General features: G+C 49.4%; 1 protein-coding gene across 4 annotated transcripts in view; it reads left to right on the forward strand.

Annotated features, from left to right (window-relative positions):
• The window catches only part of Rbp (RIM-binding protein), a 410,709-nt gene that overhangs the window by 361,065 nt on the left and 28,127 nt on the right, over positions 1-21,517 (forward strand). For 3 of the 4 annotated variants that reach the window (XM_055063294.2, XM_055063302.2, XM_050169575.3), the window contains exons 22-26: positions 5,966-6,047; positions 8,748-9,095; positions 10,971-11,147; positions 13,037-13,185; positions 19,993-20,076. In XM_055063294.2, the coding sequence (XP_054919269.1) occupies positions 5,966-6,047; positions 8,748-9,095; positions 10,971-11,147; positions 13,037-13,185; positions 19,993-20,076 (840 nt within the window). The remainder of the gene's footprint in view (positions 1-5,965; positions 6,048-8,747; positions 9,096-10,970; positions 11,148-13,036; positions 13,186-19,992; positions 20,077-21,517) is intronic. The other variant, XM_055063288.1, reaches the window with a different exon arrangement.

Raw genomic sequence — 21,517 nt, forward strand, 5'->3', positions numbered from 1 at the left:
CAAAATGAATCGTAGGAACATGGAGGCGACTTTGCTCTTGCCACTTTTTCTTTTTCGCTCAGCTTTTCCTTCAGAGTTACTAGATATTATATGGTGCCTTCATACGGACACACGCTCTAGTGCAACAACGCGCGCGTTTGCAGAACCTCCCTAATCACATCTGTCTGTCTTTCTACGTGTTGCCTAGAGGGCACTACGCGCTTCAGGAGTGTTTGCCTTTGCGCTCGCTGTCGGCCACCTGCTACCATCTGTCACCATTTAGCTCAGCGTCTCGGTGGGTGGCTTTGGTGGCTGTAAGGCGATGTTCGGGCGCACAATTTTTGATTGCCAGGAGCGCGTCAGAGGAGCAATAAGGCCCGTATTGGTCTCGGCAACGAAAGCGAAACACGAGAAAAGAGCGGGCAACGCTGTCTAGAAGAAGAAGAAGAGGGAGCTTTGGCAATATCTGGCTTCGTCTGTTGGACGAAGATCTATATAGGTGGAGCAAATGTCATGTTTGACCTCCCGACTTACACTGTGGCTTAGCTGAGAAGAAAAGAAAGACATTTCATTTCCTAAGTGCCGGCTATTGCTGACCCTGCGTTGCCAGAGAGTGGAAGATCCATCTATTGCACATTGTTCAGTTGATTCTAGCTCGCTACATCGCGAACTTTTTCTCGTCTCTGACTTTCATGTCTCCGAGTGAACATGTTGTTCTATTAATGTTGTTTTTCATTCCTACCTTTAGGGGGCGCAGCGAGAGTTAAAGGGCTACCGTCTATGCTTTTCTTAAACCTCTAACACAGCGGTGTTGTTACGGTTTTGTTCATGGTTTGACTTCAGCTTGATTGCACTATGCCACCGGTGGTGACAACCAATGTAATCGCTATCATAGCTGTGGCGCGAAATCGTATAAAATAAGTTGATCTTCCTTTCTTTTTTCTCGCTGATAGCAAACATTCACACAACAGGGGCTCGAAAACAGCACTTTCTCGATTCAGCTTGACTTAACGTATACTTTAGCGTGGTTTTGGTGATTGTCGGTACAAGTCATTTCTCACGGATTCCGCGGCCTGGTTACGACCTGCTCTTCCTAACACGGAACGTGACTTGGTCGTCCTGAGAAAAGTAATTTGCAAAAAACAACGAAGAATTACGATATGTCGCAATCTTGCAAGCTTATAACTTGTTCTACAATGCCCGCCATCAAGAACGCCGGCACAACCGTGCACCTTGCGCGACGGTTCTCAGATGTCGCAGCGCGGCCTTCCAAATATTCTTAATAAGCACAAGGTTGTTAGCACAAAAGAGAAATTCTATCTATCTATCTATCTATCTATCTATCTATCTATCTATCTATCTATCTATCTATCTATCTATCTATCTGTCTGTCTGTCTGTCTGTCTGTCTGTCTGTCTGTCTGTCTGTCTGTCTGTCTGTCTGTCTGTCTGTCTGTCTGTCTGTCTGTCTGTGTCTGTCTGTCTGTGTCTGTCTGTCTCTGTCTGTCTGTCTGTCTGTCTGTCTGTCTGTCTGTCTGTCTGTCTGTCGTTTTTTCTCTTTATTCTTTTACTGGGTCATAGCAACGTTAGAAACAGCTTCCAATGGCTACCAGCACAGTTATTATATGTCTCGATGTTCGCACTGTGACCAGAAAAGGTGCGTGCGCGCGTGTATCTGTAAAGAACACTTGTTTTGACCCGTGACAGGGGCCCCTTTCCACTCATTGTATGCTGCACCGCATGACGGGACTGCACAACGACGTAGCTGATTTAAAGGAAACGTCCATTATGCAGCACATATTAGACCTTTGCCTCACGCGCACTCCTCGACGCATGTCTTGATCCAAAGCGAACTGAGTTAGGCATGCATCGCCTACACACAAGTTAGCTTAGGTTTAAACCTGTCTTCGGCTTGCTACCTAGCGCATAACGGCACCTAAGGTGAGGTTGTGCTGCATGACGCTTTTTCTTTTTCATTGCTATCTTTCTCGGGGGACTTGAAGCAGTTTTTCGGGAGAGCTATGGCCGTTTCCGTACAATCGGAAGAATCGGTCGGAATTCGGGAGCGTCCCCGGCAAATAGGGAGAGTTGGCAGGTATGCAAGCGCCTTGTACGAGTGCTTTACACACTATACACATTTTTGCAGGCTTGTCGGGGTGCTCTTTTTTTTTTCGCAATACACGGTCGATACAGAACGGGTCGCCCATTGTTCGGCGAAGTGCGGGTGCTCTTTCGCCACCGAGAACAGATAACCAGAGAATTTGTGGAAGCTTTCGATGTAAAAAATCAGTATAAATGTGTGATCCAGCCGTCGACAAACCCTTGAGACTATGAGCCAGTGCCTTTAGATCTATGGTTACCACGAAAAGGTGCCGTATTTCTTTTTTTCGCCTCGCGGCTATCGCAGTGCACGCTATGCTAATCATGCTTGTTCATTTTTTTTGCTATTTTGCTTCCTTTTGCAGTCACTCGTGCGGTTAGCATGTGACATACATAAGCGTTTATCTTATAAAATTTTTCAGCTGAATGTCAGCGATCTTGTCCGTCGCATATTGTGTCTTTCTTTCGTTCCGTGTCAGTTACAGTGCTACCCTTAAAACTTAAGAGTAAGGACGTAGCTTACTTGTAGAGGTGAAGCCTAATAGAGGTAAAGCTTGCCGGTAAGTTAATGAATTCCGACTGTGATTTCGATTCCGCTGACAAATTGCTCAAGCGCCAGCGGTATACGCTAGAGCATCTGCATGCGTTGCGCGGTTTTATTAGACGAAAGCGAACGGGTGTTTGACTGAGCTAGTCGGTTCATTCTTCGAGGATTGTAACAGCAGACATGATTCAATAAAACTTGATGCTGGGCTAGTTGGTCATGCATTCTTTAACTTGGTGGTAGCGCTAAAAAGGACGAACACATGGTGAAAAGAAGACACGACGACTTGGGAACGCTTTCCTCGTCCTTCGTTCCCTCGTCGTCGTGTCGTCTTTTCGCCGTGTGTTCGTCCCTTTTAGCGCTAGCATCGGTTTTAAAGAATGTAGCAGCCGAACTTAACGAACACGGAGTTAAACACCCTTTTTGACATTCATTTCCAGCACTCTGAGCGTTTCTACTTGTTCCCCGCATCTGCGTGAGCAGTTGCGTCCGCGTCCACTCGTTCTTTCTGTGCCCGTGTTCCTTAAGTTCTGCTGCTACAATCCTCGAAGAAACCGGACGCCCACGAGGTGCGGGAACTATCCTCTTTGCGGGAGCCAACGCGGCCGAAAGGATCGAGAGGCGCTCGAATTGCATGGACTTATCATGATCGATGACGGGAGGGCCTCGGGCGGCCACGTACTACATGTACACGCACAACACACGTACGCAGCGAGGACGAGGAACGCGAAGTTGGGGCTCCCCGGTGATCACGCGCTTGGCTGAGCGTCGGCGGCGGAAGGACCAGTCTGCCGGAAGCAGTATTAGGTGGCCCTCGCTGCTGCGTTCGGGCGCGCCTTTAACGACGAAGGACCCGGGCACGCGTTGTTCCAGACACGTTCGTTCGTTCTCAGACGTGAGTCTGAGTTGCCGAGTAGGGTTGGGAGAAACGAAACGGGACCTCCGAGCCGCAACTATGGGCTGCTCGTAACTCTCCGGATTCGCCGCGAAGGACGCGCGTGCTGGTCGTCAGTTCGTTGGTTCTGCGTCCAGTCGAAGGGAGGAAGGAAAGCAGTCGTATTGACACTGCTGTCTTCGCGTTGCGGATGAAGGCGAAGCTGATGAGTGGGTGAAGAGGACCAAAAAACAATGTGGTCATCGCGCAGCAGCTTGTTCCTGTTTGCTTTTGCAAAGCTCAGAGGAAGAGGAACAAGGAGACCCGAAGGGAAGTGAGTTAGCGTTGGTGAGACCAGACAAACGATGCCGAGGCCATTCGACTTCGATGCTCTCAGAGGAAGGGGTTTAGGCCGTTAGCACCGCTGTTGTTTTGATCGTCCCCCATTACAACTGCGTGCGGTCCCGCGAAATAAACTTGTCGTGCTTGACCAAGCAACGAAGTCATTAATAAGCAAACTAAGAAGCCGACTAGCAACTGCAGAGGTTTTCTGAACACTACCCCACGATAGCGGCGTCGGTACAAAGAGAAGAAAGAAAGAGAAACTGGGAAGTGCTCACAACAGCTTTCGTTGCAAACGTTAAACGACTGATCTCCTCTCATGCAATATACAAACTAGAAAGAAATGCTAATATTGAGACATTGACCCGCACAGAGAAAAATTATACTTTCATTCCGAAAACAGCGAAAAATTCTTGCCACCTCATGCATGTGCATGATCGAACGCAACAGAGAGAGAGAGAGAGAGAAAATAGAAGAGGGGAAAGGCAGATAGGTTAACCAGATTAAGTGTCCGATTGGCTACTCTGCACAGGGGGTTGGGGTAAGGGCAAGAAAGATGAGAAAACAAGGGATGATAAAAAAAAAGAACGCATCAGTTCCCCCACACTATAGTTTTTCGATCAGTCCCGCTTCTCTTAAAAATCACATTAGCGCTTTTTAAAGCAGTTCGGGCCGACGCCGGCTGGGACCAGGGTCCAAGAATTCTGGCGTCAGTACGGGGATGGTTGTCCATCTTGTCGAGCGTGATGCTGACGTTTCTTTGTGCATTGAAACGGCTGCAATCACGCAAGGAGGTGCGCTGTCGTCTCTTTACACCGACAATCTAAACATTCTGGACTCGTGGCCATTCCGATGAGGTAGGAGTACGCATTAGTAAAAGGTAGTCCAACTCATAGGCGACAAATCAGAGTTGCCTCCCATCGGGGTAACTCAAGTTTGTGTTGAGCGTTGGAGTTGCCAGTGAAAATGTGTCCAACCGGGCCGCGCCGTCTGTATATCTGCAAACGATCGCTCAGCAAAGACAGAGTTCTTCACAAACACCGACGAAAGCTTTGCTTAAACCGATTCTTACAGCGCGTGGGATCCACAGGTATCGAAGGCCAGCTTTCTTCATGTCACCACTCTTGTCGTTGCTGCATGTGGAATTACGTGGACATTTCTTTTTTTCAGCATAGGGAAGTCCATGTAAGGTTACCGAGTTTGAAAATAGGTTGCGTGCTACACCGAATAGGTAGAGTGCTCACGGAATGAAATACGACACGGAGCATTTTAGTAGAACTCTGTATATCTGCAAAGGAAGGAAGGAAATCAACTTTGTTCAGGTCCTGCAGGCCACGAGAGCTTTGGGCTCTCATGGAGTGCAAAGTACTCGAGAGTACCACGTCATGCCGCTTCCGTGTTTCCGCCTTATTGTTCGGCTGTTCACGAGGGCTGTGTTTGTAACGTGGCTCTAATAAGGGATGTCAATTGTGCAATAAATTTGCATTTGATGAGTGGCTGAGAAAGATTTCGTTTGCTCATGTATGTTGGAGGTATGCGTGGTTATGCGTGCGTGTGTCGTGCTTGTGTGTGTGTGTGTGTGTGTGTGTGTGTGTGTGTGTGTGTGTGTGTGTGTGTGTGTGTGCGTGCGTGTGTGTGTGTTTGTGTGTGTGTGTGTGTGTGTGTGTGTGTGTGTGTGTGCGTGTGCGTGCGTGCGTGCGCGTGCGTGCGTGCGTGCGTGCGTGTGTGTGTGTGTGTGTGTGTGTGTGTGTGTGTGTGTGTGTGTGTGTGTGTGTGTGTGTGTGTGTGTGTGTGTGTGTGTGTTTGTGTGTGTGTGTACATGTGCGCTTGTGTGCATGTGTGTGCGTGTGTGAAGCGCGAAGGTCCGACTGACACAGGACTAAAGAACAGCGCGCAACATAGTACACAACATAGCACACACCGCTTTGCATCGAATACAACGTTTCATTGCGAGTTGTTCGCTTGTCCCCTCGTGCCGTTTTTCACGCCGCTGTTGCAAGTCACGCCCCACGAGAAAGCAGTCTCCACACTTACGTTGTTTGCGTTTATCTTGATGCAAATTTCTCATCTGCATTTTTTCTTCTTCCTTTTTGTTCTGTCTACATTCTGTTTTATTTCTCCCGACAGCCGCACCGGATCAGCGTGAGGTCAGTCCTGACCTCTGGCCAGCATTCAAGGGATGCCGCATGCACCATTGTCATCGGGAAGAGTAAGTGGTGGCCCGCCGTCGCGCGCTCCTACATCTTTCCGGGCGCCGTTCCCGCGAGCGAGATGCCATTTTCATCACGCTGCAGCGCAAACGTAATCATACGACGCCCTTATGTAGGACACAAAGAAAGCGCGTGAAGATTGAAAGACAGCGTGAAAATTGCTCCGCATAAATATTACTACTTCTTTTTTAATAACTGCCATTTTTCCGGCCCATAAGTTACGAGACAAAAATGACCCACGCATTTGTACATGCACACACTGCTGAGAGGGTGCGCCACCATCGATTTTCAGGCCCCGGCGCCCGCGTTCCGAGGGGGCGGAATGCAAATAGGCTCGTGTAGCGGTGCCTCGCGTACGCATTGAAGAAACCCGGATGTTCGTAATTTATCCGCAACTCCTTTACCACGTACGGCGTCTCGTGGGACTTCTGGGATGTTAAACCCCATAACTTTTTTTTTTTTCAATTAGAAGTAGGAAAAGCTGCTGTAAATCCAATCGTCCTCATTAAATTACAGTTACATTTCGAATTCCATTCTCAGGATGTCCGATTGTTCTCAGCCGGAGACGTCTGAATCGCGAGCATCGCATTTCGCTCTCTAATAAGTCGTATCTTTTAATGCTAAAATATGCGTATCTAGCGTGCCCAGTACTGATTAGCGTTCTAATTAGCCCTTATTAATCACGTCGAGTTTAACCGCAGCAGACGTCTCTTTCTTCTTTGATTTAGGGCGTGTCCAGCATAATACGTGTACGTGTTCGGTGCAGTTAAGCGAATGCTGAGTCACGCGAATTGCGTAGCCGAAACAAGGTTCTCTTTCTGGCTCGATACGCCCTGACCGCGCAGTGGTCGCGCTTGTGGTCTTCCGCGATCCAAGCAGACAGAGCCATCGCGAGCGCGAACTTGGTAGGGCTCTATACAGTGGACTAATAATACATGTGGTACTAAAGCATGTGGTACACGAATCTTTTGTCGAATTATGAGGACGAACCGCAATCTGCACCGTTTCGACAAGTGGACTTGTCTTCTGCAAGGCTGCGAAGAAGACAAGTACACTTGTCGAAACGTTGGCTCCAGCTTTCACCTTGTTCTCGTTTTCTCATCATCTCGAATTTCCATCTCCCGCCTTCCCCGTGTTTAACTCAAAACAACATTGCGGCTATTATAGAGACGCTGCATTCGAGCTCCCCCCTCCCCCTTCGGATTAATATGTTCCACCGGCTGTTCCTTAACGCATCCATAACTCTGAGTACGCAAGTGTCTTGGCATGTTTGCACGTGTCGAAATGCGGCCGGCAATCGAACCTTTGGCCTTTTGCTCAGCCGCAGAACGACATAGACACTGAGCCACCGCGGTCGATCAAAGAATGCATAATTAATACAAACGGCTAACTTGCGCGTGCATACGCTCAGACCAAACATTCTTTCAATTAAGCTCAATGAATCTCGTAATTTTACCTGTTCAATGAAAGTATTCGTCTTCCAAAAATGTGGGGCAGGCAGTTCGAAAGAAGTCGTGGACCTAGGAGTTCTTGATGGATTATGAAGGCCGTTGCATGACTGGCTACGGTTGCAGGTATGTCTGGCGCGGGCACTGCTCCGTTTTAATTTTTCTCCTCCGCGCCCAAGACGCATTCAAGATTTTCCAGCTTACGGCGCCGTGGAATGTGTCTCTTCTTTAACTTGGTCAGGGTAACCAAACCTGCGTGAAATCTAGAATGCGAGATTGAGACCGCGCCGGTAGGCAGACGCGTAAAACAATTATCGATGCCGAAAACAAAAACCTCCAGCCGCTTAGGCATTCCAAACACTGTAGCATGCATGAACCACACCTAATCCTTAGTGATCTTAATTTCATGGCACTGAGTAACGAAAGCAGTTTGCCCATCTTGTTGATGAGGAAATATGGCCATTTGTATGAGAGCTCGCGCCCGCGCTGTTGTGGTGCAAAACTAGGCCTGAGGGGTTCATCCGGGCCCATGTTCGCAACAAAATTCCTTACCTGTTCACAAGGGCAGCTGTCAGAGAGTCGTGATGTTGGGCATGTTCTAAGCGTATGCAAATTACACTTATGAACGAGAAACTTTGTATTCGGCCCACGGGCCCTTTTTCACAAGACTTCTCTTTGGACACTGTCATCTGTGATCGGTTATCTCAGCCAGCGACAGTCTTGTCGTTATCATGCCGATGAGGAGAACAACGTCAGTGGCTATGGCGTTGAGCTGGTGAACACGAGGCCGCGGGTTCGAACCAGGCCGCGGTGGCGCACGCTTCGAGGGGGCTGGAATACGAGAACGTTCGTGTACCCAGGCTTAGGTGCTCGTTAAAGCACCCTGGCTGGTCAAAATTAATCCGGAGCACACCACTACCGCGTCCCTCACAACCCTCTATGCAGTATCACGACGTTAAACTGAACAATTTTCTTACGCTTATTCGCGGGAGATTCTGTGCAGGCCAATAAGTAAATGCCTTTACGTTAGAAGATTTAGGAAAACAGGCCCTGAGGTTCGAATTCACAAAAGATTCCTTTCACTGGGCGGCCGCCTCAGTAAATGTTCTCACGAACAACTTTATGATACGAAGAGCTTCGTGAATGCTGACCCTGCATGAGTCGTGCTGCTGCGGGCCTTGAATTGTGTCACGTGTTGTTTGCTGTCGGCGTGTTGTGGTGCGAGCTCCTGCGGGAATTCCCCGTGCGCAGACGTTCCGCTGGCGCCGAGCTGCGTGAAGGCCTCGAACATCACCTCGACGACGGCGACCATCAGCTGGCTCCCGAGCAACTCCAACTTCAGCCATGTGGTGGCCGTCAACAGCGTGGAGATGAAATCGCTCAAGCCGGGCACGTTCCGCCACCTGGTGACGGGACTCGCGCCCAACACCTCGTACCGGGTGTCGGTGCGCGCCAAGCCCGGCCGGCTGCTCATGTCGTCGGCCGCGGCCACGCTCACGGGCGCCACGGCGTCGGCCGACGAGCACGCCAAGGGCGCCGAGCCGCGCAAGCTCGCCAGCATGCTCACCTCGTTCGTCGACTTCAGGACGTTGCCGAAAGGTACGTGGTACACGCCCCCGTTTGGCTTTGCCTCTCTCTCTCCACCTTATCTCCACCTATGTGAGCGTCTTTGACTCACTCAGGCCCTCCGTGTACGTGCGTGAGCTCACCGCGGCTTTCCTCCCCCTCCTCTCCCTCTCTCTATCTCATCTTTCTATTCACTCTTTCCCGTTCCCCAGAGTAGGGTAGCCTACCAGGCGCATTTCTGGTTAACATCCCTGCCTTCTCTCTTTATTTCCTCCTCCTCCTCCTTTCTCCTGCGATCACCTTATCTCTCTTGACCGACCATAATCAAGAGCGAGCGAGAGAGAGAGAAAAGTAAGGAAAGGCAGGAAGGTTATAACCAGGTTGACGTCCGGTAGGCTACTCTGCACGTGAGAAAGGGGATGATCAGAGAATGAGAGAGAATGAACTTTTATTTTGAGCAAGCCCAGTTTGCGCCCTAGGTTGGCGGTCTCCATATTGCAGGTAGCCGCGGACCGTGGCCATCTCCCGTGCCCGTTCGATGAGGCTGCGCTGTCTCTTCGGGTCCGGGTCTGATAGCTTGGCCTCCCACTGCTCTTCTGTTAGTGTTTGGGTGTGAATGAAAAAAAAATATTCGGCAGTGCCCATCTACGATGATCGCCCACGTTATGCGAGAGCCATTTACACTGCGCAAATACTTTATGCAGCTTCCATTACAGCCGACCGACCGGAACGCGGCGGTGCGTCTCTTTTGTTTTGTCGCTTTTGCAACCAAAGGCACTGCGCGTCTCCGGAGACCTTCCGACCCTCCAAGCGTGAACCGCGATATGCGCGTCCATATCCTGACAGTGCGACAGTGGCGGGGCTCTTCCAATGTAGTGTCGCACGTATTCCGCGCCGCTTCTCAGCTGTTCGCGTGGCGAGGAGGATGTAAGTACTCGCTTACCCTGCCCCAGGCCCGTATTCGCTGCCTGGTACACTCTTAGGCAAAGTTACACGCTTCTGCCACACAACAATAATCGTCATCTGCCTTGATGCGTTTCCTGTCTTGAAAACGCCGCACCCGCTACTTTCCTGTCGGGAATGCTATCATGCTGATAACGCGCATGCCGTTCGTTACTGGAAAGAACCGGGTTCGCAGCGTTAAAGAAAGGAAACGCATCAAGGCAGCTGACGATTATCGTTGTGTGGCAGAAGGGGCACTCCAAAGGGTGTAACTTTGCCTAAGAGTGTAGGGGCTAGAAGTTCTTAAATCTTTTTACCCGGTCGTCGTATCGAGGCCAAATAGACAGACCAAAGTAGGGTAGGATAGCCAAAGAAATGCTAGCTCTCGCATTCAAAATGAGGGAGAAGGCAAAGGTGAAGCGAAATAGTATTCACGTGCACAGCAGAAGGCACAGGTTGTCTTCAGACGGGTTCTTATTCATTGGGCAAAAGGAGATATACTATAGCGGACACCAAACATACTGCGACTGCAGGATACTAACGTCGGCCCAGACATTGCCCGCAGAATATTAAAGAAAAAATGGTGAAAAGCTTCACTTCACGTCCATATCGATGTCGTTCGCAGTACTTTCTTTCCGGCCGATCCGCTCGCAGTGGAAGTGGATTCGTAGCGATAGCGAGACTTGTGTTATCGACATTTTCTGGTGCCACGTGTGAGGTCGCGATAGAAAGGACAGTTGATTATAGCGTATTTCTAACTATACTACACGTGTGACAAAAGATTGGTAATTCATAGACGCGGCACGCCATCGCGTTAAACGACGAGCTGTAGCCAGATAGCTCTGACGCAGTGCACTGCCACAGCACTGCGCCTCCGTCTCGAAGGTGGCGAAAGCCAGCTGTCGCGCATGGCCGAATTCTCTGCCCTCAACGTTCTTACACGGGACACGGGCGCGCCGTGCGCAGGTATTCCGGACCCGCCCGTGGACGTCCAAGTGGAGGCGGGTCCACAGGAAGGCACCGTGCTAGTCACCTGGCTACCAGTCACCATCAACGCGTTGGGCACCTCCAACGGGGCCGCCGTCACCGGATACGCCGTCTACGCAGCCGGCAAGAAGGTCACCGAAATCGATTCACCCACAGGTGCGTGTACTATAGTGCCGCGCTTACACTTTACGCCTATAAGTTTATGTTGAAGGGCCACTGAAACATATTGTCAGTCACGTTGTAGTGTCGGCGAAGAGTGCAGAACGGTCGAAAACCACCCGCCGTGGTTGCTTAGTAGCTATGGTGTTGGGCTGCTAAGCACGAGGTCGCGGGATCGAATCCCGGCCACGGCGGCCGCATATCGATGGGGGGCGAAATGCGAAAACACCAGTGTACTTAGATTTACGTGCACATTAAAGAACCCCAGCTGTTAAAGATTAATCCGGTGTCCCCCACTGCAGCGTGCTTCATAAAAAGAAAGTGACTTTGGCACGTTAAAAACCCATAATTTAATTTAACGGTCGAAAGCGCGCTAGTGCAAGATTGAACTCTTCAGTGGGCAAGCTTGTGCTCAGCAAAATGCTCAACGATAGCGGGTAGCACAATCGTCGATCGGCGAAACATGATCTGCGGGTCACGTGCGTCTGTTATTTATGTGTCACTCATTGTACGTTCTATCATAATCGCTGGTGCTCGCTTGCGTTCCAGAATGTGCACTACCATGTTCGTTTCGCGGGCGCAATCTGTCTAGACAAAATGCTTTCGCTGTAGAGTCGGTGACGAAATTCAGTTCTTACTGTTTAAAACGAAAACATAAATATTGGCGCGGAAGTGTCACCGCCCGTACGTCATTGTGACGTCACGAAACAACAAAGTGTTTCCTCGTATTTGGGCCGTTTCTGCGAAGCAAAAGTTCGCGATACTAGCTAAATCGAGTCCTTGATTCCGCTAGAATGTAATGTACACCTTTTTCGTCGATAAACAATTAAATAGACCTGAATGGGTGTTGTGGGAATTCATGACGTCATGGCAAAGATTCATGGGAACGTTGTGGCGGCACTGCCGACTGCCTTCTGGCTCACCAAAGCCTCCTTTCGCGGCGCTTAGCTACTTCAGACGCGTTGATATCTAAATACAGCCTAATTATTCCTGTTTAGTCTTTATTGCCTATTTAATTTAGGCAGCCCCGATACACCTTTAAACATAGAGGTTGAAATGACCGTGCTCCTTACTCACAAAGCCTCTCTGGCGGAATCGCTGTTCCGCGTTGGCCGCCGCCACCGCGATTGTGTTATCACGCCAATCGTTATCAATACTAGCTGGTACCCGAGCGCCAGCTAGTGAAAAGACGGTCTAGAGAACAAAAGTTCGTTTTTATTTTTTTATTTTTTTAACTGAGGGGCCACAAAATCTAGCGCTACCCTCTTGCGCCTTTTGGACTTCTTTATGGACAAAGTGCTTCGACATTACAGTACGCCGTGTGGATACTGTTAAGCCAGTGAGCCAGTGCCCCTATGGGGCTCAGTTCGCGGGCGAGCCCTGATCAAGGTGTTCAACTCTCGCTAGTACGAGGTTGATTCTCAGAAGCCAAACGCTGGCAAGGGCTTTCAGTAGTTCCTACAATGAACGTGTGCATTAACCATGAAATCCACTCCACTTTCACAGCTACGAATCAATATACGTTTTTTTTTTCTTTCTTTTTTAACGCTGATCAGATGTGAAGATAGGTTCTAAAGAATCGCATGTCTGTCCGGTCCTTCGGCCTTCCTTTCTTCGCGTCCCTTTAAAGTATACACGCCTCTCTACCGACGTCTCGGGGGTCGTCGCCGTAACACCTCCTGGACCGCCGTGAGCCCAAGCGAATAATGCACGTCCAGAAGCGCGGCCGACAGCCGCCACAGCACGTGCCCTCGCAACAGTCCAGAAAAGGGTGGACCCGTTCGCTGTTGCGCTCCGGCGTGTTGATCTGTGTGGCGAGGCGTTATGCGTTATCGAGCACGGCCCGTTCGTCGAGCTGACCCCTCGCGATCACTGCCTCGACCCAGGTGACCACGCTCTTCTGGAAGTGACGTCCCTGCTGCCGTTGCACACGCGGGCCATCACCGTGCGCACGCGGGCGGGCGACTCGCTCTCCGTCGACTCCCTGCCCGTCGTCGTGCCCGACGAACTCGTGCACCCCACCCGGACGTCCAAGGTGCGTGTTGTCGTCGTCGTACACTCTGGGAGCGCTCTCGCGGCCCTCCCTCTGTTTCCCGCTGAAAGGGTGTGCTCGCTTGGCTCTGCTGCGCGTGCTTGCTATAGATAGACCGTGCAAAAGCGCCGGTATGCTGTAAAATGATTTAAACACTCTTGAAAGTGCGCAAGAGTGTAAATCTGTATATGATTCACATCTTGACACCCTTTCTTGGTTGTGAGGGTGTGACATATAGATAGATTTGCACTATTTTCTTCCTTTTAAGGGTGTAGTGCATAAGCGGTTAAATCGGTCTCTGATTCACACATTTGCACCGTTCTTGGGTTTAAGGGTATGGCTTATAGACATACACCCTTTTCTTGTTTTTGAGGGTGTAAATTGTTATACGTTCACTGGCGTCGTGGAAGCAGCTGTAACGCATTCAGGTGCCCTGCGAAGGCCGGCGGGCAATGGCGGCCGATGTTGTGAAATAGGAAAAAAATGCGACACAGAAACAGCTTCGCTGAAAATCCGGCTGAGAGGTCGCCCAAGTGTGCCTACGCTATTGTGAACAACCTTGCATATGAAAACACTAGTGCGTCACACTCGAGAGTAGAGTTTGCTTGGGGCTCGTTTGATACGCATTGCAAGAGAGGGTTTCCAGCCGAAAACACTGACATGACTTCGGTCCGTCCAAGTGCTTTCTTCTGGACGCCTTTTTCTTGGAGATGCCTTAAATCTACCCGATACGTCGGGCGTTTTGGATTGATAAATGCTCATATTGATGGAATCTGGTGGCACCTGTCGAGATTCGTTGGGAACTTGTTGACAAATCGCTGGGTCCTGCAGGGTTGCTGGTATGATACTAGCGTAACATTTTGGGACGCCGTAACTCAGAACGGCTCAGTGCGACTATAGTAATGCCCTAGCTGGCGTGTGACACGTTGTGCTTTGAAGCTTCATTTCTGTGTTGTCGAATGTATCTCGCTGTCAGGCCGTTCATCATCACTGAGGATGGCATCCTAGCATAATTTGCATTAATGCTCGTGGTCGTTGCGTTTCCTCACTCCGTCCTGCCGATGCACGCTGGCACGGTGTTATCTGGTTCTATCGTGCACGTGTTTGCACCATTACGAAAGCTACTTATAAAAGTTTATTCATGCAGAGTTAAGCCGTTGCGTTGCCTCCTGTTGTTCTTATTTTAGCGAAAGCAGTTATTGTGGTCTTTTATTGGTCATGCCAATTACACCGACACTCCAGCCATACTTGTTGCGTCAGGGTCATGTCTCTATTTCGCCGCCCTCTTCGGCTGTTGAAAGAGAGCGCAAAACTGTGTATTTCCACACACACACGCACACGCACACACGCGTACACACACACTGTTCCTCTGTCGAACACCAAACGCTATGCTGGGGCACTGGCACTTGAACGCAGATTGAAAAGAAAGAAAGAAAACACTTTGCCGCACTGGCCAACGTCACTTTGGCACTGGCAACGCTTCACCAGGCGTTCTCGACCGAAGCGATAATGGATATACGCGTATATTCAGCCACGGCCGCACGCTTGAGCGCGAGCATAGTGCTAGCGTTCCAGTGTGGCTGTGGTTCGGCGTATATCTTGCTGCATGGTTAAAGTACTTGCAGAATGCACGTCGACGTTCCCATACGGGGCAGCGCCCTGACTCCTCATCGCTTAAACCAATAGAGCTCACCAGCAGGTGCTTTAGCAGGCAGTCTGCGAGCAGGTCTACCGTGAGATGTCGCTTAACTTTTTATAAATCATCCTCCTGTGGTTGCTACCTTTTTTTTGTGCACCCATAGAAGTGAAACATATATTTTACGTTATCCTTGCTAGTCGACGCAGGATGCATTGTGGCGACAGTGCGATGACGCTTGCGGTGAGTGAATTGAAACATTGTCGCGAGTCCGTGTCCCGAAGTCACTGGGGGTGGTCACCAAGGAGGATAAAAGCCGAAGGTACAGGGTCTGACAATTCGAAACATCGGTAAAAAGTGAGCAGAATCTTCGAGGTGTTATGCACGAGAAGTTAAGCTCATGCTAACACTCGGACCGTCCAGTTGTGAGTGCCCTCCAGCGACTACGGCAGGCAATCGTCGCTGCGAGAGGGCCCTGCAAGAATTGAGTTTTTGCTAAAAGGAACCAATCACTGCAGTTCTTTGCAGGTGATATTTGTCGCCGAGGAGCCCCTTTTCGGAAACTTACTGATCTCGCTCTCTCTGTTCTACTTTCTTTTGTTTTTGTTTTTTGAATGGGCGAAATATTCGGACTGCCACGTGCGAGACATCGCATATCTCAGGTCTCTGAGCTAATTGCTAATTAAGACACTGTGAATTCAGCATCTGTTCAAGTTTACCCGCAAGAATGACTAATATGATGCATTAGGCAGGCACGCATCTAAACGCTTGAAGAAAGCACCTGCGTTCCTTCTTTCCACATCTCAGCTGTAATCAAGTGGCATAATCTAATGTTGTATTCCACACGCTTGATTTACTTCAGAATTTGCTAAAGTACCGGCAAAGGTTTCCTTTTCCTTGCTGACCTCTCTATTCCTTTTTCTTTTCTCTCTCACTCTCTTTCCCCCCTTCGTGTGAGTCCCCGCCTGTTGCTGTGCGTGTCTCACGTGATATTTGTGCCAGAACTCGGACGGTAGTGACTCGGAGTCGGAGACCGAGACGGCAGCTCTGCTGCGACGGGTCAAGCGCCGAGCGCGCGCTTTCGACGCCCAACAAACGCAGGTATACCCGGCATGCAAATACTGCAGTTGCTGACACGTCGTCGTCGTCTCCGATGGTGGTTGTGTCGTCGTATACCCCGTCTGGTCTTTCCCTGTACAAGTGCAATCGCTTTACAACTACCTCGTCGTCAGCGGTGACTAGTCGTCTAGCTGTCTCGTCATGCACCCACGCGATTCTGGTGTGCCGCACTCACTCATAGTCTGCACCTGCACACGCTCGCCGCATTTGGTACGTTTTTCCCTACGATCGGTGTTTCCTCGCCCGCGTTCAGTTGACACATGCGCCATGTTGGCTCGCTAAGTGTCGCCTCTGTCGACATATAGAACGCAGACATGTACGCCATATTGGCTCGCTAAGTGTCGTCAGTGTCGACATACGCAACGCTAATTAATTAGTGGCCGTTCTCATTGTAACCGGCAACTCATTCTTATGTGCTCGGCCGACGATTTGACCAGGTGCTAGACAGTTAAGCACGATACCCATGGGCATAAGAAACGATTCGATCCATCGTACTACTAACCCTACTAAATTACGAAAAATGTGAGAAATTATTTTCTTATATATAAACAAAACAGTGTTTTTCCTTCTAGTCTTTAATCATCAGCGTTAGCATCACGTAAAAAAAATATAAATATAAAAGGCGTGTACAATTATCCCGCTGGTGTCCAATAAGTATCAGTAGTAGAAGCAGCCATGTTTTCAACAGATCGGGTGATTTTGGCGCACTTCTGTGCAGGATAAACATTACACGCACGACTTGGCATTCCGATGCAGCTTGCAACGAGTCGGAAATGCGGCGGCTTCAACTCTCGAAACCTGTATGCGGCTGTTGGTACTGCTAGCCTTACCTCGGATCGCACGCAGGCTTAACACTGACCCCGTTCGCTGTGCTGCTCTATAGGGCGTGCTGTTGGAGCTCTTTCGAAGCTGCTTGAATGCTCTTTGGATGCCGCTTAGTTGTAAAACCCATCTTACGAGGGATCGGATGGTTCTCTACGTTCGTACGTTTCACGCTTCACTTGTCCAAGGCATATAATTTTATTGCGATAGCAACAACTATGTGGGCACTCCAGGCGCATTTCTGCCATTGGCGTCGCCATGAGGCTCCGCATAAAGTCCAATAGCGATAAAATCGTCGCCGCGCGCCGTATGCTGTTTGTGCGAGTGAAAGTGTGCGAACGTGAGGTGGTGATCGCGGCTCGATCTCGCGCACGCCACAGACGAAAGCGTGGGGGAAGCGCGCCGCCTTCCGTCGCGCACAAGGCTTTGAAGGGAGGGTAGGGAGGGAGGTCGCGTTCTACTTCGGGCGGCACGGGTGACCGCTTTATCTCGAAAGCCATCATGAAATACGGGTACAGAGTCCCCGCTGCGCTGTGTTCTCGCAGCGTAGTTCGCGTTGATGCGAGCGGGAGCACGAAGGTCGATTCGCTCGCTGCTGCTGCCGCGTTTCCTCACTGGAGCCGTTTGACATCGAGTTTCCGCGGTCATCGAGGGACACGTGTTCATGTTTGCTTGTGCGCGCGTGACCCCGTGCTTGTTAATTTAGTTAGTGTGCCTATGTTCGCAAGCTTATACGTCTGATAAAGCTACTTTCCTTACTTCATATAGCTGTCCACTAATTTGCTATCGCAATCGATGCTTCGTTTTTCGGGCGAAGCTGCTGCGACTTTCTTTGTCTCACTCTTAGAAAACTATGCCGTCTTTTACTCCTAGAGGATGTTTGTCGAGTCGGTGCCAACGTGGCTGCAAACCGATCCGTGCACCAAGCCGCGTTGTAACCAAAACGGTCAAGGTGCCTCCATGTTTTTAGTACGGCCAACTCTCCAACAAGCATATGTAAAGCCACCGCTGGCTTGAGGGCCTCTTTGTATACTGTGCCGACACCTTTAAGCGACGCTAAGAGAAGCGCTTAATCAGCTTAGACTGATGAAGCATTATTTCAAACGTTCGCTAATTTTGCGTTTGCAGGATGATGACTAGTAGAGAAAATGAACGCCAAACTTCCACTTTTCTTTTTAAACTTCGCTGCGAAGCCTCGGTACCAGTGGGTGGGTCAGGGTGATGTCACACATTCCAAAGTATTTTCTCATATTTAGGCCGTCGTGGGGGCGCCCCAATATGAGGAAGAGGTTTGGGGGTTTGCAAGAAAGAAAAATTAATCAAATATGCAAGATCAAAGAGGGACTTGGGTGGGGGGGCGGCAAACATTAATAACGAAGTGACACTTCGCGTCTTTTTTTTTTTTTTTTGTCGTTGTCCATTTGTGTTCTCACATTTGCACTGTGCTGTTTTATCATTGCAAAGCTCGCCAACACTTTGTCTCCTCGCGTTTTAGTCGCCCGACCCAGCATCCTCGCGTTCGCTGTACTAACTATGGAATTTGTATGTGCCAGCACGGTAGGGTGTGACAAGCCAAGAGCACTTAGTGTTTCTAGGTCTTCACTGGCTTGTAGCATCTGCTGCGTGGCAACAATGAAATTTAGCTTAGTTCGCTTTGCGTATTTCAGCCGACCTTGCAATAAAGATTTAGGTCGTCGAGTCTCTGTGGCATACGTTCGTGCAGAGGTACGGATAAACTGTGCCCTAATCCACTGAACCATTTCTACTCAAGAGCGATTAGATAAGGACGATGGTGTGCAAATCATGCTAACCAATAAGTTGTCGGCTGAAATTACACGCAGAGATAGATTGTGGCTGAAATGCTTTGTGAACCCAACCTGCAGTGCGACATGCACTTCACTCTTCGCTCTCAAGGACTGATTTCTTTCGGCCACTTTCCTTGCTGTGTGCCATTGATAAGGCCTATATTAACCCACACCTACCTCTGTAAGTTCAGACACTGCGTTTACAGCTTTTATTTACTTGTTTCGATCGTGCGTAAGCCGATAGGGCAAATGCACGATCTGTAGTGAATGTTGGTTGTCACGACTTCGATAAAGTATTTTTCTATTCCACACCACGTGCTAAGCGTAAACGTATGTACGTTATCTCGGCATGTTTACCGTTTGTGAAGCACTGCAGCTGCCAGTAAAGGATCGCTGATATGACCTCCGTCGTCCTCTGTGTTGTATTGGATGTCTCACAGTTGTATAGCACGCACATGTAATGGTTTGTGTGCCTTTTACGGCGAGTCGTTGTTTTTTGTGTCCTTTGCCAACTGTACTTTTTAAACATGTCACCTGTATCGCAAAGCCTCTAAGAGGCTGACTGCGTTATAGAAAATGCAGACGCATTTCCCCGGCAAAGATTCGTCCTGTATGGTTTTCCTGCGTCAGAATATTCAGGTAAAATACGCGGTAAGGCAACCACCATTAACTGTGTTAGTCCATACGATCGCTGTGGGCAGCTGCTACACACTTCGATCGCGCATCATTCCTGGGAGTGCCTCACTAAAAACAAGATTTAAAAGGCGCGATTGACTTGCATATTCAGAGCCCGGTATTAAACTTTTTTTTTTTTGCGCGTGGCAGCGTGTTCATTGTGATTCGAGGTGGCCAACGATGCTTTAATCCATACAATCAACTGGAGTTTCACTATAGTATGTACTTTAGGGCTTGTATTCAGAGAGCGTTCGCTTATCGACTTGATGTCGCAGACTCCTTTTCCATCGGGAGAAATATGGAATGCGAGAAATGAATCAGCAGCCGGCAGGTTGTAAAGAATTCGATCCTTCCGGAAGCCATTAAGCGGCCGGGTGCGATAAAAATTGAGCGAGTTTTGAAACACCGCAAATCGCGTACCACGAGAGGCAGAGCTGCCCTGCAAACGTAGGAGGTGGACTAGTTTTTGCAAAAGAGATACCGCTGTTCGATCGATGTTTGGTTGTCGCACACATCGTCGTAATGCTCTCTCGTTTCCACGGGTGAGGTTCGCGTGGCGTCGACGTCTGTGAACACCCGTGCCCGTACTCGTACCCGGCGTCTTTGAGCGTATGAGCAAAGGCAATGTTTGTGACGTTCGCGACGATCGACTGAAGCGAGTCAGAGTATATATAGCGTTTGCTCTCTGCGACTTCTGAGCGTGCGTGACTCGCAGCGCGAATGCCGTTCCTAACTGCCCTGCTTGATGCGCAGTCGGCGGAACGCGTCGAAGAGAACCACTCGGAGTTGTCCGACATTGTGGAGGAACTTGAGGACGAGATGATGGAGAACGGAGAGGTGAGTGGAGCCGAGCGCGCGCGCCGTACCCGTGTGTCGTCGGTGTGAACCTACGTAGCACCGTTGGTGATTGGCACTGTGTGCATACTATATGTCTGTCCATGTGTGTGTATGTGTGTCTGTCCCAACAATCCACGTTAGGCGAAGCGAGCTGTTACGCGCTAACTATACCAGACCTTGTGGAGGAAGAAAGTTATCTAAGCCCAGTTTTTACCTAACCCTAACTACTCTTCGCAGTGTGTCGTTCGCGAGGATGTGGCAAGCGTGTAGCCAGTCCTTTAGCTTTATTCGGCGGCTGACAAGCGCAAATGTGTGCTACGTGCAAGAAGAATAACCTCGCACGGGCTATACGCGAAAGGGGAACTTGTATTCCCGGTCACGTTCGGGAAAGTGCGAGACGCGGCTGTCGGCAGTGACAACGTGGCAGTACCAAGCTGGCTCACTTTTTTTATCTTTGCGCTGCAGCTGGGCAATCTGAAACGTGATATGGGTGATAAGAGCGCCGAGTAGGCGTAGACGCGTGCGATAAAAAAAAAAAGAGGTAGAGGCTTGTTGTGAAGGAAAGGCTGAGAGGTCGGCCGAAATCGTAACTTCATAACCGGCTACGATGAAACGAGCGAACGAAAATGTGCGGGTAAAAGGATAAGGACAGGAAGATGATGATGACGGAAACGAGTGTAATGGCTGGGTTATATCGGGTATTGCAGGGAAGACACTAAGTTAACATGAATGAGAGCGCAATAGAGACACTAATTTGCTCTAATGCGATACTCTGTTCACACTTGCGAGCGTAAAAAAAATTGCGAATCTTTTTTTATGAGCTAATATCTTTTAGAGCACATGTGGCATTTGAAGAACGAAATACAGTGACTCTTCGAAGGACGCCTAGTTATTGGAATTTCTGAGACCAGCACCAAACTAGATATTCGTGATGAAAATTTGCCAATATATAAATTGCTGTTCTGCAGAGCTATTTTCGGGCAGTGCGCTAAAGAAGCTTTCTGGGAATATTGGAATATTAGAATGCAATGCCAACGCGATTCACTGCAAGCTTTTTTGCGTGCACACGTATAAAATGGTGGTAGTTTGATTTGTCTATACTAATTTACTCGTACAGTCATTCATTGATTCGTTCATTTATTCGTTTGGAATTCGCTCTTTACCGGAAAGTGTCGGCAGGCCTTCATCTCGCAGTGACGCTCCTTCTAGGGCACGGGATTAACGTAATCTGATTCTTTAGTTAATCAGTTAATCTTTATCGCGCCATTGTGGTTCACCTCCACGCGAGAGGTTTGTTGCGGAAAAAAAAAAGTACCTTACTGTGCTGACTTTGAACATTTATTTGTCTTCGCCTAAACGCCCAGTGCGTGCCCAAGAAGGACTCTATTGAAAAAGTTCCAAATCCAGTCTACCGCTATTTTGCGGTCTGTCGTAACGCTAT

The sequence above is a fragment of the Dermacentor andersoni genome, chromosome 3 (genome assembly GCF_023375885.2).
Source record: "Dermacentor andersoni chromosome 3, qqDerAnde1_hic_scaffold, whole genome shotgun sequence".
NCBI lineage: Eukaryota > Metazoa > Arthropoda > Arachnida > Ixodida > Ixodidae > Dermacentor > Dermacentor andersoni.